Source organism: Podarcis gaigeae, assembly GCF_964106915.1.
Source record: "Podarcis gaigeae genome assembly, chromosome: 8".
NCBI classification, from domain to species: domain Eukaryota; kingdom Metazoa; phylum Chordata; class Lepidosauria; order Squamata; family Lacertidae; genus Podarcis; species Podarcis gaigeae.
This window is the reverse complement of record NC_139684.1, coordinates 84143738-84159315: the sequence shown is the minus strand read 5'-3', so window position 1 is coordinate 84159315 and position 15578 is coordinate 84143738. Positions and strand designations below refer to the sequence as shown.

General features: G+C 49.2%; 1 protein-coding gene across 1 annotated transcript in view; it reads right to left on the bottom strand.

The window, feature by feature from the left end:
- RINL (Ras and Rab interactor like) overlaps positions 1-15578 on the bottom strand; it is a 47247-nt gene that overhangs the window by 8946 nt on the left and 22723 nt on the right. The window contains exons 6-10 of the mRNA XM_083753752.1: positions 15292-15364; positions 12148-12236; positions 10148-10510; positions 5698-6357; positions 954-1268 (exon numbers count right to left, since the gene is read on the bottom strand). Of these exons, the coding sequence (XP_083609878.1) occupies positions 954-1268; positions 5698-6357; positions 10148-10510; positions 12148-12236; positions 15292-15364 (1500 nt within the window). The remainder of the gene's footprint in view (positions 1-953; positions 1269-5697; positions 6358-10147; positions 10511-12147; positions 12237-15291; positions 15365-15578) is intronic.

Genomic DNA, 15578 nt, shown 5'->3' with positions numbered 1-15578 from the left:
GGTACGACTGGGACTCAGGAGTGTTCAGTGAAGCTGAATGTTAGGAGATTCATTCAGCCCAGACCCTGAGATCCAGCACCGAGGGCCTTCTGGTGGTTCCCTCATTGCGAGAAGTGAGGTTACAGGGAACCAGACAGAGGGCCTTCTCGGTAGTGGCACCCGCCCTGTGGAATGCCCTCCCTTCAGATGTGAAGGAAATAAGCAGCTACAGTGGTGCCCCGCAAGATGAACGCCCCGCTAGACGAAAGGGTTTTCCGTTTTGGAGGCGCTTCGCAAAACGAATTTCCCTATGGGCTTGCTTCGCAAGACGAAAAAGTCTTGCGAGTTGCTGCGGGTTTCCCCCCCTTTCCCCCCTTTTCCTAAGCCGCTAATCCGCTTATCAGCTGATCCGCTGATAAGCCGCTTAACAGCTGTTCGCTAAAAGCCGCTAAACCGCTAATAGCGCTAATCCGCTAAGCTGTCAATGGGCTTGCTTCGCAAGACAAAAAAAACCGCAAGACGAAGAGCCTCACGGAACGGATTAATTTCGTCTTGCGAGGCACCACTGTATCTTCTTTTTAAAAGACATCTGAAGGCAGCCCTGTTCAGGGAAGTTTTTAATATTTAATGCTGTATTGTTTTTAACACTTGATTGGAAGCCGCCCAGAGTGGCTGGGGAAACTCAGCCAGATGGGCGGGGTATAAATAATAAATTCTTATTCTTATTCTTATTCTTATTCTTATTCTTATTCAAGACAAGCAAGAAGAAAAGCACTTCTTCCCAAGTCAGGCCACATGGTCCATGCAGCTCAGCGCTGCCTACACTGGCTGGCAGCCACTCTCCAGAATTTCAGACAGGGAATCCTTCCCCAGCTGGGGACTGAAACTGGGACCTTGCTGGAGGCAAACCAGCTGCTCTATACCACTGAGCTCTGACCCTTCTCAGAGAGATGTTGCCACGGCACCCTCCCTACCTGTTCCTCCTGCAGCCTGGTTCATGGCTTCGTAGAGCATCTTGCAGACTTTGAGCATGTGTGTCTCCTTCTTCTTGGGGGAGTAAGCCTGGTGCATGAGGCTCAGCTTGGCCTGGATGCGCTCCAAGGCGGCCGCATCTGGGACGCCGGCCGTCACGCCCAGCTCGGCCAGGCTCTGCCGCCGCATGGTGGCCTGGTGCTCGCGCAGTTTGTCCAGGGTGCCGTCGTGGGCGTGGAATTCGTGCAACTGGGCGTAGATGGAGTTCCGGAGAGGCTTCAGCATGCATTTGTACAGAGCGGCTTCGACCACGGAACCTAGCAGCAAAATGATACGAGAAAGGGGAAGAGGGAGAAGAAGAGAAAATGAAGCCACAACACGTTATTGTGGATCACGTAGGTCAGGCAAGTGGTGTACAGTGGTGCCTCGCAAGACGAAATTAATCCGTTCCGTGAGGCTCTTCGTCTTGCGGTTTTTTCGTCTTGCGAAGCAAGCCCATTGACAGCTTAGCAGATTAGCGCTATTAGCGGTTTAGCGGCTTTTAGTGATCAGCTGTTAAGCGGCTTATCAGCGGATCAGCTGATAAGCGGCTTAGTGGCTTAGGAAAGGGGGGGAAGGGAAAAAACCCCGCAGGAACTCGCAAGACATTTTCGTCTTGCGAAGCAAGCCCATAAAGAAATTTGTTTTGCGAAGCGCCTCCAAAACGGAAAACCCTTTCGTCTAGCGGGTTTTCCGTCTTGCGAGGCGTTCGTCTTGTGGGGCACCACTGTATCGGAGGGCGAGCACAGCTCCGGGATTTTTCTCCCCAGAGGAGGGGCAACGGTGCCACCTGGACGCTCCTTGCCCTAGCACGGGGATGAGGCGATGACGAGGCTTTCAAGGTTGTGGCAAGTTTAATGGTGATAATAATGGGCGGCTATCCTAGAGGAAGTCCGAGAATGAGAATCCAGAGACCAGACACACTTTCCCTTTTGTTTGATGGCGTTCCAGTTTAAAATATAACCACATTTTTTGCAAAGTTGCTTGCACTTTGAATTCAATAATAATAATAATTTTTATTTATTTATATCCCGCCCGCCCCAGCCAAAGCCAGGCTCAGAGCGGCTAACAACAATAAAAGTAACACAGCATTCTAAAATCAATGCATTCTAAAATCAATTCAAATCAAATTAATGGCAACCATTGGGCTAGTGTTCTATGAGGATTACCAAAGGCGGGGTTCAAGCTGTGCCCTGGCCAAAGGCCTGGTGGAACAGCTCTGTCTTGCAGGCCCTGCGGAAAGATGTCGAGTCCCACAGGGCCCTAGTCTCTTGTGACAGAGCGTTCCACCAGATCGGGGCCAGTACTGAAAAGGCCCTGACTCTGGTTGAGGCCAGCCTAACCTCCCTGTGGCCTGGTACCTCCAAGATGTTTTTGTTTGAAGACCGTAAGGTCCTCCGTGGGACATACCAGGAGAGGCTGTCCTATAGGTATGAGGGTCCTAGGCCATATGGGGCTTTGAAGCACCTTAAACCTGATCCTGTACTCCACCGAGAGCCAGTGCAGCTGGAATAGCACCAGGTGAATGTGATCCTGCAGTGAGGACCCCGTAAGGAGTCTTGCTGCAGCATTCTGCACCCGCTGGAGTTTCTGGGTCATTCTCAAGGGCAGCCCCACGCAGAGTGAATTCAAAACCGAAAGGTTGCATTTTCAGCTGGCTAAGGGCAGGGGCGGAGAAAGGGGGGTGCGGTAGGGGTGGGTTGCCCCAGGTATCACCTCTGAGGGGGGTGACAAAATGCCTGGTGGCACTCACCGTGGGGCCTGCAGCGCGCCCAAGTCACGCATCTCTCCTGGGAGTGAAGTGATGGCTCAGGCATGCGCAGGTTCCGCGCAGCCCAAACAGTTTGCCTGCTGCCTCCCCCTCAGCTATAGGGCGGCTGAGTGGGAAGAGGCAGGCAGACTCCTTGGAGGCCCCACAGAGCGTCCTGCCCCAGCTGGGTGCCTGGCATGCGCACCGCCCCAGGCGCCCAATAGCCTTGCTCCGCCGCTGGTTAAGGGGTTTTGTTGTTGTTGAAGGCTCAATATGTTAAAAGCTCAGTGTCTTCTACAATATGGCATTCAGAGGTGCGGGGAGAGTGTGTTTTGACTACACACAATTATGGTTTTGGAGCATAACCCTTGCTTAAGCTAAGAGTCAGCTATACTGCTATGCTTCCTCCCACCCCTTAAAGTGAGAATTGGAAAGTTCTCAGGAGAACTTGCTAAGCTAATTTCAAAGTGGAATACAAGAAAGGAAGGCGGGTGGAAGTCAGGAAAATAAGTTTATGAAGGATAAGAATTTGAAAAGAGGTTCTTTCTTTTCTTTTTTCTTTTTTAGGTGAAATTTTTTTATGTTTTTTATAAAAGTTTTTTATGTTTTTTATATCTTTCTCTTTCCTTTTTGCTGTGTTTTAATTGTCTGTATTTGGTGTTTAAATGTTTGTATTTGTTGGTGTTTTGATGTTTGTTGCATTTTTGAGATGTATTGTCTTTCTTTTGTATTATGTCTTTTTGTAAAACCTAATAAAATATTATTTTTTTAAAAAAAGGAAAGTTCTCAGGAGTTGAGATTCTTGCATTGCGGGGGTTGGACTAGATGACCCCTGGGGTACCTTCCAACTCTATAATAATAATAAAAATTATTTATACCCCGCCCTCCCCAGCCAAGACCAGGCTCAGGGCAGCTAACACCCGATATAAAACAAATTGATTGAAATACAACTTTAAAACAAGATTCAAATACAACATTAAAATACAGCCTCCTTTCAATGGAACGCTTTTTGGGGGATGAAAATGTTAAGTCTTCACCAAGGCTAACTACCCAGACTTGTACTACATGGGCCAGAAAAAATCCAGGGAAGTCCCCAAATAGGTGTTCCATCACAGGAGGGGAAAGGAAAAAAGAAGAGGGGGAGGGGATCAAGTTGATTCCAAGCCAAAGGCCAGGCGGAAAGAAATCAGATCCTGCAGGGCCCTGGTCTCATGAGACATAGCGTTTCACCAGGCTGGGGCCAGTGTTAAAAAGGCCCTGCCTCTGGTTGAGGCTAATCTGACTTCCTTAGGGCCCGGGACCTCTAGGGTGTTGCTATTTATGGACCTTAAGTCCTCTGTGGGGCATACTGGGAGAGGCGGTCCTGTAGGTACGAGGGTCCTCTATGATTCTAAGAAACCTGATTCTGTATTCTGGGTGGAAACATCAGTAAGTGGGCCAAAGCCCAACCATCAAACCAGTGCAGGGAATCCAAAGCCTCTTTGGGTTTCTTTGTGTCCAGGAAGCTACCTCGGTTCCTCTTTGCATCTCCTCCCTCCCAGCTGCCTCTGCTGCGTACGGTGTGGGCTGCATCAGAGCCTCAACCACAGCTTCCTAAATGCTCTGCCCTGACCAACGTGTGAGCGGATAGCAATGTCGCAAGCTGGCCGCAGTCCAGAGTGGAAACGGCAGGGGTGTTATTTTCGGCTGCTCAGAGATATGATGAAATACATTTATAAGCAGCTTTGCCGGGAAGCAGGTAACCTGATGGTGTGACGCTTTCTGTTTTGGGGGTAGACAGAGCTTTGCCCCCCACCAAGATTACAACCTTGGCCATGCAGAGTAGCACAAGAGGAGGAGGAGGAGGAAGAGGAGGAGGTCGTGGGGTTGCCAAGTCAGCAGCACCCCAGACCCTGAGATCTCAGGACCCAAATCTGAGACCTAGGGGGGAGCCCTGGTGACGTCACAGATGTGGGCCCTGGAGACGGAGGTTAATTGGGAGAGGGCAGTGGAGGAGGGTAGACCCTACAGAGTCTGAGCCCTGGAGATGGAGGTTAATTGGGAGAGGGGAGGAGGAAGCAATGTAGGGCCGCACCCAGCCATACCGATAGTCTGTGCAATAATTTGCAGCAGGCTGAAACGTCAACCTGCACACGTAGTTTTCTGAGTAACTTTTCTTTTAAAAAATAAAGATTGTATAATTTTAGAAGGTTGTATTATCTTTGAAGGGCGTGTGGCCATGAAGGGGACCCTGTCCTTCTGAATTTGCCACAGCCACACTACTGCCAGCAACCAAAACTATTCAAAACAGATTACTCTCAAGTAGGGTTGCCATTATAGCTGTCAACCTTCCACCCTTTTTAAGGGAAATTCCCTTATTCCAAATAGGATTCCTCGCAAGAAAAGGGAAAAGTTGACAGCTATGGTTGCCATATTTCGAAGAGACAAAAAGAGGGCACATTTGCCGACTTCTACTTTTCGCTGTGGGTTAAACCACAGAGCCTAGGACTTGCCGATCAGAAGGTCGGCGATTCGAATCCCCGCGACGGGGTGAGCTCCCGTTGCTCAGTCCCTGCTCCTGCCAACCTAGCAGTTCGAAAGCACGTCAGAGTGCAAGTAGATAAATAGGTACCGCTCCGGCGGGAAGGTAAACGGCGTTTCCGTGTGCTGCTCTGGTTCGCCAGAAGCGGCTTAGTCATGCTGGCCACATGACCCGGAAGTTGTACGCTGGCTCCCTCGGCCAATAAAGCGAGATGAGCGCCGCAACCCCAGAGTCAGCCACGACTGGACCTAATGGTCAGGGGTCCCTTTACCTTTACACAACTGCCAGCAACCAAAACTATTCAAAACAGACGACTCTCAAGTAGGGCTGCCATGTTCTGAAGAGAAAAAAAGAGGGCACATTTGCCGACTTCTGCTTTTAACTATGGATCGCTCGAAGAGGAAGGGCGGGATACGAACTTAATAACGATAAATACCCAGGTCCATCTCCTCGGCCTCGCTGTGCTCGTAGACCACATGCAGCTCCGAGCTCTCACACAGGTAGCCCTTGAGGTTACTGATCATCTGCCGGATCTCCTGGAGCAGGTCGGTGCTGGTAGCGTGCCGTTTCCCGGCTCCGCGCAGGATGTGCCCCACGAAGCTTTGCACCAGCCCTCCCACGTAGGAGGACGGCTCCTGGGCCAGCTCCTGCACTCGCTTGGACACCCGGCGTTCGGCCGAGAGGAACCCACCGAGTGTGCTGCCCACGGCGGAGAGGCGCTGGAAGACCTTGTAACTCAGGGCGGAGGAGGAACGGCGCTGCTTCTTCTGCTGAGCGGCCGCCGCAGCGGCGAAAAACCCCTCCGTCTCGTCCTCCACGCTGCTGACGGAGAGCGAGTCGAGTTCAGGGATGGGAGGCAGCAAGATGTTCTCACTCAGCAGAGAGGATTCAGAGCTGGACTTTTGCAGCGGCCAGGCAGGAGGAGGCGTGGTCGGGATCCCCTCGATCCAGGAGACGCGGTGCGGGGACTTGATCTCCTTCCGGTGGAGGTCGGGGGACAGAGGCAGCTCCTCAGAGGTGGCATCCGAACTGCTGCAGGCCAGGCTGCGATGAAGAGGCCTCCATCGCGCGGTGGTGGAGCGGAGGAGAGGGTCACCTGAGGGTTGGCAACAAAGAGAAAGGCACAATGGGTTAAATTGCTCTTCCCAAGCAGACTCGCCTGGCACCATCACTGCAAACCTTCGCTGCATCCGGACTCCAGTCCCCAGGGTGCGCCAGGTCCCTCCTTGTTATGAGGAATCGGAGAGCCAAGTGTCATCAGCATTCTGATGGCACCTGGGCCCCCGTCTCCTACAGTTCCAGGTACAAACAGACAATGCGGGTACCTCTGCCCCCATGACTCCCCTTCCAGGTGTTCTGTTCTTATCAGCCAAGGGCTCAGCTCTGGACCTTGCCCACCTGTAGCCAGCCAGAAGGCAGTTAGAGAGTAACCCTCCGTATGTCAGAAATGGAAACGCACGCTAACCTGCAGGCCGAAATTACCGTATTTTTCGCTCTATAAGATGCACTTTTCCCCTCCTAAAAAGTAAGGGGAAATGTGTGTGCATCTTATGGAGCGAATGCAGGCTGCGCAGCTATCCCAGAAGCCAGAACAGGTGAATTTTTTTTGGAAATTTTATTTACAGCATAACACAAACCCTCCACACACACACACCCGAAATCCACCCCCATCAAACACGAACATAACAAACAACAAGCATAACATACAACAATACAAACAACCAAATAAAAGACTTCCTTTATCCTGTATCTGGCCGCTTCCTCAACAACATTTGATTCAGAATATTTTTTTTCTTGTTTCCCTCCTCTAAAAACTAGGTGCGCCTTATGGTCGGGTGCGTCTTATAGAGCAGAAAATACAGTACATACAGTACATTTAAGGACTATCTTAGGAAATATTGCAAAATTAATGAATGTTAGAATGATGTTGGTTTAGAAATTAAGTGGTTTTCAGCTGTAATGATTAAGTAAAAAGAAAAGAAGGGTTAAAAATTAAATGAAAATTAAGGGAGAGGATTTGTTGAATTAATAATTAGAAATTAGAATACAGAAAGGGGAGGTATGAGGAGGTCGGGGAAGTAAGTTATAAGAAAATAAGGGAACGAAACCTTATTTGTTTTTAAATAGTTTTTAGTTTTGTATTTTGTCTTTTTTAATATCTGTTATTTTCTGTGTTTGTGTTTTGTTTTTGCTATTGTTTTTTTCTTTTTTCTGTATAATTTTTAAAACTTTAATAAATATCTTTAAAAAAAAATAAAAAAAATACAGTACATACAAAACAGACTATCATAGTATCATAGAATTGTTGGGTTGGAAGGGACCAGGAGGGTTTAGTTCAAACCCCCTGCCATGCCCAGATTAAGAGTCTCATCCTGTACTCACTGAGTTATCACACTGAAGCGCTCCCTTGCGCGCGCGCTCTCTCTCTGTCTCTCCCACCCACCCCTTACCAGCTGAAAGTGCAGGCCAGGATGGTGCTTGCCAGCTTTTATCTGCATGGTCCTTCTGTCCACATACTTCCCAGGAGGGACAGGACACAATCTGCTCTTATCAGCAAGGCCAGGCTCACAATCCAGCTGTATTCACTCAACCTGAAGGAGCGTCTCCACCCCCATCGTTCTGCCCGGACACTGAGATCCAGCTCCAAGGGCCTTCTGGAGCTGTGAGAAGTGAGGTGACAGGGAGCCGGGCAGAGGGCCTTCTTGGTAGTGGCGTCTGCTCTGTGAAATGCCCTCCCATCAGATGTCATGGAAATAAGCAACTACAGTGGTACCTCTGGTTATGTACTTCATTTGTTCCGGAGGTCTGTTCTTAACCTGAAACTGTTCTTAACCTAAAGCACCACTTTAGCTAATGGGGCCTCCCGCTGCTGCCACGCCGCCAGAGCACGATTTCTGTTCTCATCCTGGAGCAAAGTTCTTAACCTGAGGCACTATTTCTGGGTTAGCGGCGTCTGTAACCTGAAGCTTATGTAACCCGAGGTACCACTGTATCTGACTTTCAGAAGATATCTGAAGGCAGCCCTACTTAGGGAAGTTTTTATTGTCTGATGTTTTGTCGTGATTTTAATATTCTGTTGGGAGCCGCCCAGAGTGGCTGGGGAAACCCAGCCAGGAGGGCGGGGTAGAAATAATTAATAATTAATAATTATTATTATTAACCAGTAATTAAAAAGTAGAATCATAGAATCATAGAGTTGGAAGAGACCACAAGGGCCATCGAGTCCAACCCCCTGCCAAGCAGGAAACACCCTCAGAGCACTCCTGACATATGGTTGTCAAGCCTCTGCTTAAAGACCTCCAAAGAAGGAGACTCCACCACACTCCTTGGCAGCAAATTCCACTGTCCAACAGCTCTTACTGTCAGGAAGTTCTTCCTAATGTTTAGGTGGAATCTTCTTTCTTGTAGTTTGGATCCATTGCTCCGTGTCCGCTTCTCTGGAGCAGCAGAAAACAACCTTTCGCCCTCCTCTATCTGACATCCTTTTATATATTTGAACATGGCTATCATATCACCCCTTAACCTCCTCCTCTCCAGGCTAAACATGCCCAGCTCCCTTAGCCGTTCCTCATAAGGCATCGTTTCCAGGCCTTTGACCATTTTGGTTGCCCTCCTCTGGACACGTTCCAGTTTGTCAGTGTCCTTCTTGAACTGTGGTGCCCAGAACTGGACACAGTACTCCAGGTGAGGTCTGACCAGAGCAGAATACAGTGGCACTATTACTTCCCTTGATCTAGATGCTATACGCTTCATTTATTTCCTTACCTGACATTTGAAGGATCAGGATTGAAGGAGCAAACATGTGTTTGAGTACTGAAAGTGGTTTGTTCAAATCTGCCTAATTAGAAATGTCAATTTGTATTTGAGAGGAAGAAATGTGTGTGAAGATTTTTCTACAAGCTGCTTATTCATTTGTGTGTTCACAATGTGTATTTTGTGTGCTATACTCCTATTGATGCAGCCCAGAATTGCATTGGCTTTTTTAGCTGCCGCGTCACACTGTTGGCTCATGTCAAGTATGGGGAAAGGAAAAAGTCACTTACAGAAGGATCAGAAGTCGTCCTCCAGAATCAGGGAGCCTCTTAGCTGAAGGCAGAATTACAGGCGAAACAGACAGGCAAGATGATCTCAGTGATGCTGCCTTGCTCTCCCAAACACACACACATACACCACACTACCTTTCTGGCTGAGAGGGCAGGCACCCTCCCCAGCCCTACCCAGAGATACTGAGGATTGAATCTGGGGCCTTCTGCATGCTGAGTGCAGCAGGAGAGAAGGAGAATTGGCAGCAGAGTCTTCATGCTACAAATGTGGCAGATGCCCTCAATAGCAGCAGCTCCTTATCTCAGTGGCGTAGCGTGGGTTGTCAGCACCCGGGGCAAGGCAAGTAATTTGCGCCCCCTAACCTGCCGTCGCTGCCAGCTTCTTCTTGCTGCTGCCTGGGCTGGGGTATTTACGGTAAGGTAGCCACAGCAGCGGCGGCGGGGGGTCCGTGTCAGGTGATTTGAGGCGAGTTGCCGCTGGCGCTGCCGCCCAAACCACGCCGCTTGCCCGGAGGAGGAGGAGGGCAGAGAGGTGAGGAATATGCAGCATGGCCCAGCAGCTGCAGCAGCAGCGGCGGTGGCGGGGCTGTGAGGAGGGGCTGCCTGGCGCGCCCTCCGCGGCCCTGACGCGCGGGGACCGTGGCGAGCGCTGAGAGCCGCTGCCTGCCGGACGCCTTCAGCCTGGACGCACGCACAGCTCATCGGTTCCGCGAGACATGGGGCTCTGCTACAGCCTGCACCCGAGGCTCTTCGGCGACTCCGGAGGCAGCGAGCGCGCCCCCCCGATGTTGCGCCCGGTGCGGCCGGCCCCCCCTGCACCCCCACGCTATGCCACTGCCTTACCTTTCTCCATCTCCTCCTCCGGAGACTCTGGATGATCCAGACTCCCACGGGGTCCTTGTTTCCTGGATGCTGCTTTTACGGAGCCGGACGTCCGGGGAGTCCCCAGCCCGTTCGGGAACCGCAGAGTGCCCCTCGTGCTACTGGACCGGCGCAAGCTGGACGCAAGGTCAAGCCAGCTAGCATCGCTGTGCACCGAGATGAACAGCGGGTTGATGATGCACAGAGCTTCGTCCTCGGACGTTATCCGGACAGAACAGACCGCCTGTCTGGATTTAGAGGGGGCTCCATCCAGACCCACGGGCTCTTCTTCGACTTCAGCCGACACCAGCCCATCGTCAGGGTTAAGGGGCATTGTCCAGAACTCTGACAATGAAGCAAAGAGAGAATGTGAAAGTTACTTTCTCTCCCCCCCCACCAGGTGGCTTTCCTGTGCCTTTAATTAACAGCTGCCTGACAGGGAGCTATTAAAACAAGAGCAGCTTCCCAACATGGAATTGCAAACTGGAAAGAGCTGGGCCACCGCGATTTCTCCACCAGCTCCATCTGGTATGTGGGCTGAGACCCTATCTGTCATTTTGGACTCGCAGCTGTCCATGGAGGCGCAGGTCAATTCTGTGTCCAAGGCAGCTGTTTATCAGCTCCATCTGGTACGCAGGCTGAGACCCTTATCTGCCCACAGACTGTCTTGCTACAATGATGCATGCTCTGGTTATCTCCCGCTTGGACTACTGCAATGCGCTCTATGTGGGGCTGCCTTTGAAGGTGACTCGGAAACCACAACTAATCCAGAATGTGGCAGCTAGACTGGTGACTGGGGGCGGCCGCCGAGACCATATAACACCGGTCTTGAAAGACCTACATTGGCTCCCAGTACGTTTCCGAGCACAATTCAAAGTGTTGGTGCTGACCTTTAAAGCCCTAAACGGCCTCGGTCCAGTATACCTGAAGGAGCGTCTCCACCCCCATCATTCTGCCCGGACGCTGAGGTCCAGCGCCGAAGGCCTTATGGCGGTTCCCTCATTGCGAGAAGCAAAGCTACAGGGAACCAGGCAGAGGGCCTTCTCGGTAGTGGCGCCCGCCCTGTGGAACGCCCTTCCAGCAGATGTCAAAGCGATAAACAACTACCTGACATTCAGAAGACATCTTAAGGCAGCCCTGTTCAGGGAAGTTTTTAACGTGTGATATTTTACTGTATTTTTGGTTTCTATGGAAGCCGCCCAGAGTGGCTGGGGAGGCCCAGCCAGATGGGCGGGGTATAAATAATAAATAATTATTATTATTATTCCTCAATATTGCAGGGAGATTAGACATTGTTGGCTATCGAATGAGCATTCACTTTGTGGGGTGGACAGACGAGGTTGGCTACTTAATGAGCATTTGTTTTCCGAGTTGCTTGTGGGGAGGTTAGATGACGTCGCATCAAAGCGCTATGTCCCACACTTCGCAGTGCCATTTCACTGTCCCTTTCCTTATCGCAAAATACAGTGGTACCTCGCAAGATGAAATTAATTCGTTCTGCGAGTTTTTTCATCTTGTGATTTTTTCGTCTTGCGAAGCACAGATTCCCTGGGTATTAACGGTTTTAAGAAAAAGGAAACAAACTCGCAAGACTTTTTCGTCTTGCGAAGCAAGCCCATAGGGAAATTCGTCTTGCGAAGCAACTCAAAAAACGAAAAACTCTTTCGTCTTGAGAGTTTTTCGTCTTACGAGGCATTCGTCTTGCGAGGTACCACTGTATCTGATCTTTCGGGGAAGTCGACTTGCTGTGCAAGAGCTCCCAACCTCAAATTGTTGGTGCAGGATTGAATCCCACCCAAAACCACTGACATTCTAAGAAGCGCCGCCTGAGAGCATTTGGAGACCAGAAAGCGAAGCGAAGCAGAGTTGGGTTGAACCAACCTATTCTGACAACACCAAGCGACAGGAGTTTTGACTTGCAAGGAGGAGCAAAAAATCGACACCCCCCCCCACCCCCAGTCTGTCCTGCTGTTCTCACTCACTCATGCCCAAGGCAGCAACTGCATCTAATTCAGGCTTGGGTAGAAGTCGAAGGGCATCTGGGATCCTCAGCAGATGGGGAAGGATGTCTCTAGAAGCACAGAATGCACCACATTCACAAAACCAATTCCCAAAGGAGGCAGCCAGAATCACAAAGGAATCACAAGCCACAGGCCAGCAGCGTCCTCTGCTTACACCAAGCCATCCACAGCGAAACTTAGGAAGCTGCCTTATACAGTGGTACCTCAGGTTACATACGCTTCAGGTTACATACTCCGCTAACCCAGAAATAGTGCTCCAGGTTAAGAACTTTGCTTCAGGTTGAGAACAGAAATCGTGCTCCGGTGGCACAACAGCAGCGGGAGGCCCCATTAGCTAAAGTGGTGCTTCAGGTTAAGTACAGTTTCAGGTTAAGTACGGACCTCCGGAACGAATTACAGTGGTGCCTCGCAAGACGAAATTAATCCATTCCGTGAGGCTCTTCGTATAGCGGTTTTTTCGTCTTGTGAAGCAAGCCCATTGACAGCTTAGCGGATTAGCGCTATTAGCGGTTTAGCAGCTTTTAGCGGATCAGCTGATAAGCGGCTTAGGGCTTAGGAAAAGGGAGAAAAAAGGGAAAAAACCCCGCAGGAACTCGCAAGACATTTTCGTCTTGCGAAGCAAGCCCATAGGGAAATTCGTTTTGCGAAGCGCCTCCAAAACGGAAAACCCTTTCGTCTAGCAGGTTTTCCGTCTTGCGAGGCGTTCGTCTTGCGGGGCACCACTGTAAGTACTTAACCCGAGGTACCACTGTACTGAGGTCGCTTCCGTCTGGGCAAGCGTGCGTCCTTAATTGCTTGCTCCAAACCCCGATTTCCTGTAGCGCAAACCTTTGACATTAGCTGAAGACATAGAATAGAGCATGTGCTTCTCCAGTGTCTATATTATAGAGACATTTGTATTAGCCTCATCTCCCCACTACTCCATAAGTACCCCGGGCACACAAGACAATTCTTTCAGATGCCAACCCTGCTACAATGCTCAATGTTGCAAGTTCTGCACAGCAGTGTTCACAAACTAGATTTAATGAATACAGTGGTACCTCGGGTTAAGTACTTCATTCGTTCCAGAGGTCCGTACTTAACCTGAAACTGTTCTTCACCTGAAGCACCACTTTAGCTAATGGGGCCTCCTGCTGCCGCCGCACCGCCGGAGCACGATTTCTGTTCTTAACCTGAAGCAAAGTTCTTAACCTGAAGCACTATTTCTGGGTTAGCAGAGTCTGTAACCTGAAGCGTATGTAACCTGAAGTGTATGAAACCCGAGGTACCACTGTACTCATATCAGAGTGCTCTGTAAATTGGTAGCCATATAGCCTTTCCTATATTGTACTAACCTTTTATGCTCTTCCACACCCGTTTAATGCTCCTTAACCCTTCTTTTAGATTCTTTTAGATTCTTATAGTCTGTTATAGATACCTTCTGTTTTAATAATTTTAGCTTTCCAAAACGTTATACAGATTTTAAATGACTGTACCCCCCCCAATTATGCTGGTCTGTGACCGTAATAAAGATTTGATTTATTGATTGATACTTCTTTACTTCATATTTTATTGACTGATTTCATAAAATTTATTAAAAAATTAAAAATTAAAATTAAAACCTCTAAGAAAATAAAACAATAATATTATCAGTAAAAGCAACTCATTAAAACATTCAAAAGATAAAATCAGCGATAAACTGAAAACAGATGAAAATATACATCAGCACTGTATGTTTTGGGGTAGGTTTGTTTAAACGGAAATGTTTAGACACCTTTCAAAAGGCAGCTTCCTGATGTCAGCATGTGAGGAGTCCCAGTGTAGGTGCTTCCACACTAAAAGATTGATTTCTTACAAACCTTGAGATGTATTGGGGGGGCACCCTATTTCTGTAATTCAAAGCTGTTGTACATTATTGTTAATGTTATGCAATAGTGTGCTTTAATATTAACAGTGTGTTTTAATTGTTCTAACCTGCCCTGAAAGCTTAGGGTAAAAGGCAGGTCATAAATTGCAATTATTATTATTATTATTATTATTATTATTATTATTATTATTAATACAGTGGTACCTGGGGTTAAGTAACTAATTCGTTCTGGAGGTCCGTTCTTAACCTGAAACTGTTCTTAACCTGAAGCACCACTTTAGCTAATGGGGCCTCCTGCTGCCGCCGCGCCGCCAGAGCACGATTTCTGTTCTCATCCTGAAGCAAAGTTCTTAACCCAAGGTACAGCTTAGCGGAGTCTGTAACCTGAAGCGTGTGTAACCCGAAGCGTATGTAACCCAAGGTACCACTGTAATAATAATAATAATAATAATAATAATAATAATAATAATAAACAACATTTGGATGAAAGCAGACACAGAAGTCATGAGAAGGACGTGCAGTGCAGTGCGCCCTTTTTGCTTCCTGGAAAGTGCCGCCACAACAGATCCAAACATAGCTGTCAAGTGTCCCTTATTTGAAGGGACAGTCCCTTATTCCAGCGCCATGTCCCGCTGCTGTCCCTTATTGATGGATGTCCCTTAAATGTCCCTTAAATGATGTCCCTTAAATTTCAAAGGAAGCAGCTCCTCTCCTTCCCTCCCTGCCGGCCAGGGAGGAGGGAGGCTCCAACTGTGTTGCTTGGCTGTGTTGCTCACCCAATAAGAAGTCTAAGAACGACTGGGGGGGTGGAGCTTGCATGCCTTGTGTGTGGCTAGTTAATGCAAGCTGAGGGGGTTTTTGAATGCTGGACGCCATTTTGGTGCACGTGCTGCTGCAAACTTTGCAGTGCAAAGCCAGGCCGGGGAGCCATCTTAAGCTGAGGCTGCATAGGCCTTGTGGTGCATGTGATTCAGATTCTCTTCAGCTGAACCTCTGGTTACAAAGTTGGTTGGACAGTGTTCTTGAAGCTACCAGCATGAGTTTGACCAGACTGCAGGAAGACTGGAGTGCCTGGAACAGGTGAGGCTGCAGGTCCCTTATTTTGGCTGCTGGTCCCTTATTTTCAAGGCTGCTGGTCCCTTATTTTCAAATCTGTAAGTTGACAGCTATGGATCCAAATGCAAGGACAGAGGGAGAGCAGACAACCCAACACACACACACCCCGGTCTCCCCATCAGCAGCTGCCCCCAAACACTCACCTGCTCACAAGGTGGAAAGAGACCAGCTCCAAGAGGTCTCTGAAATGCAGTAGGGAGCCCTCCAGAGAAGTCACTGTGAGAAAGAGAGAAGCATCAGAAGAAGGCAGTGCAATTATAGGCCACATATTGGGGGGTGTGTTAATTTGACCCTTTCAATCCTCGCCCCACGCAGAAGGTCTTTTGGGGCAAGGAGATGCACCCATTTAAAACTTCTCTATCATTGACCTTTCGTTACTTGAAGCTTGTGGGACAATCGTTGCAACACGGCTATTTGCCAAACTTCACAG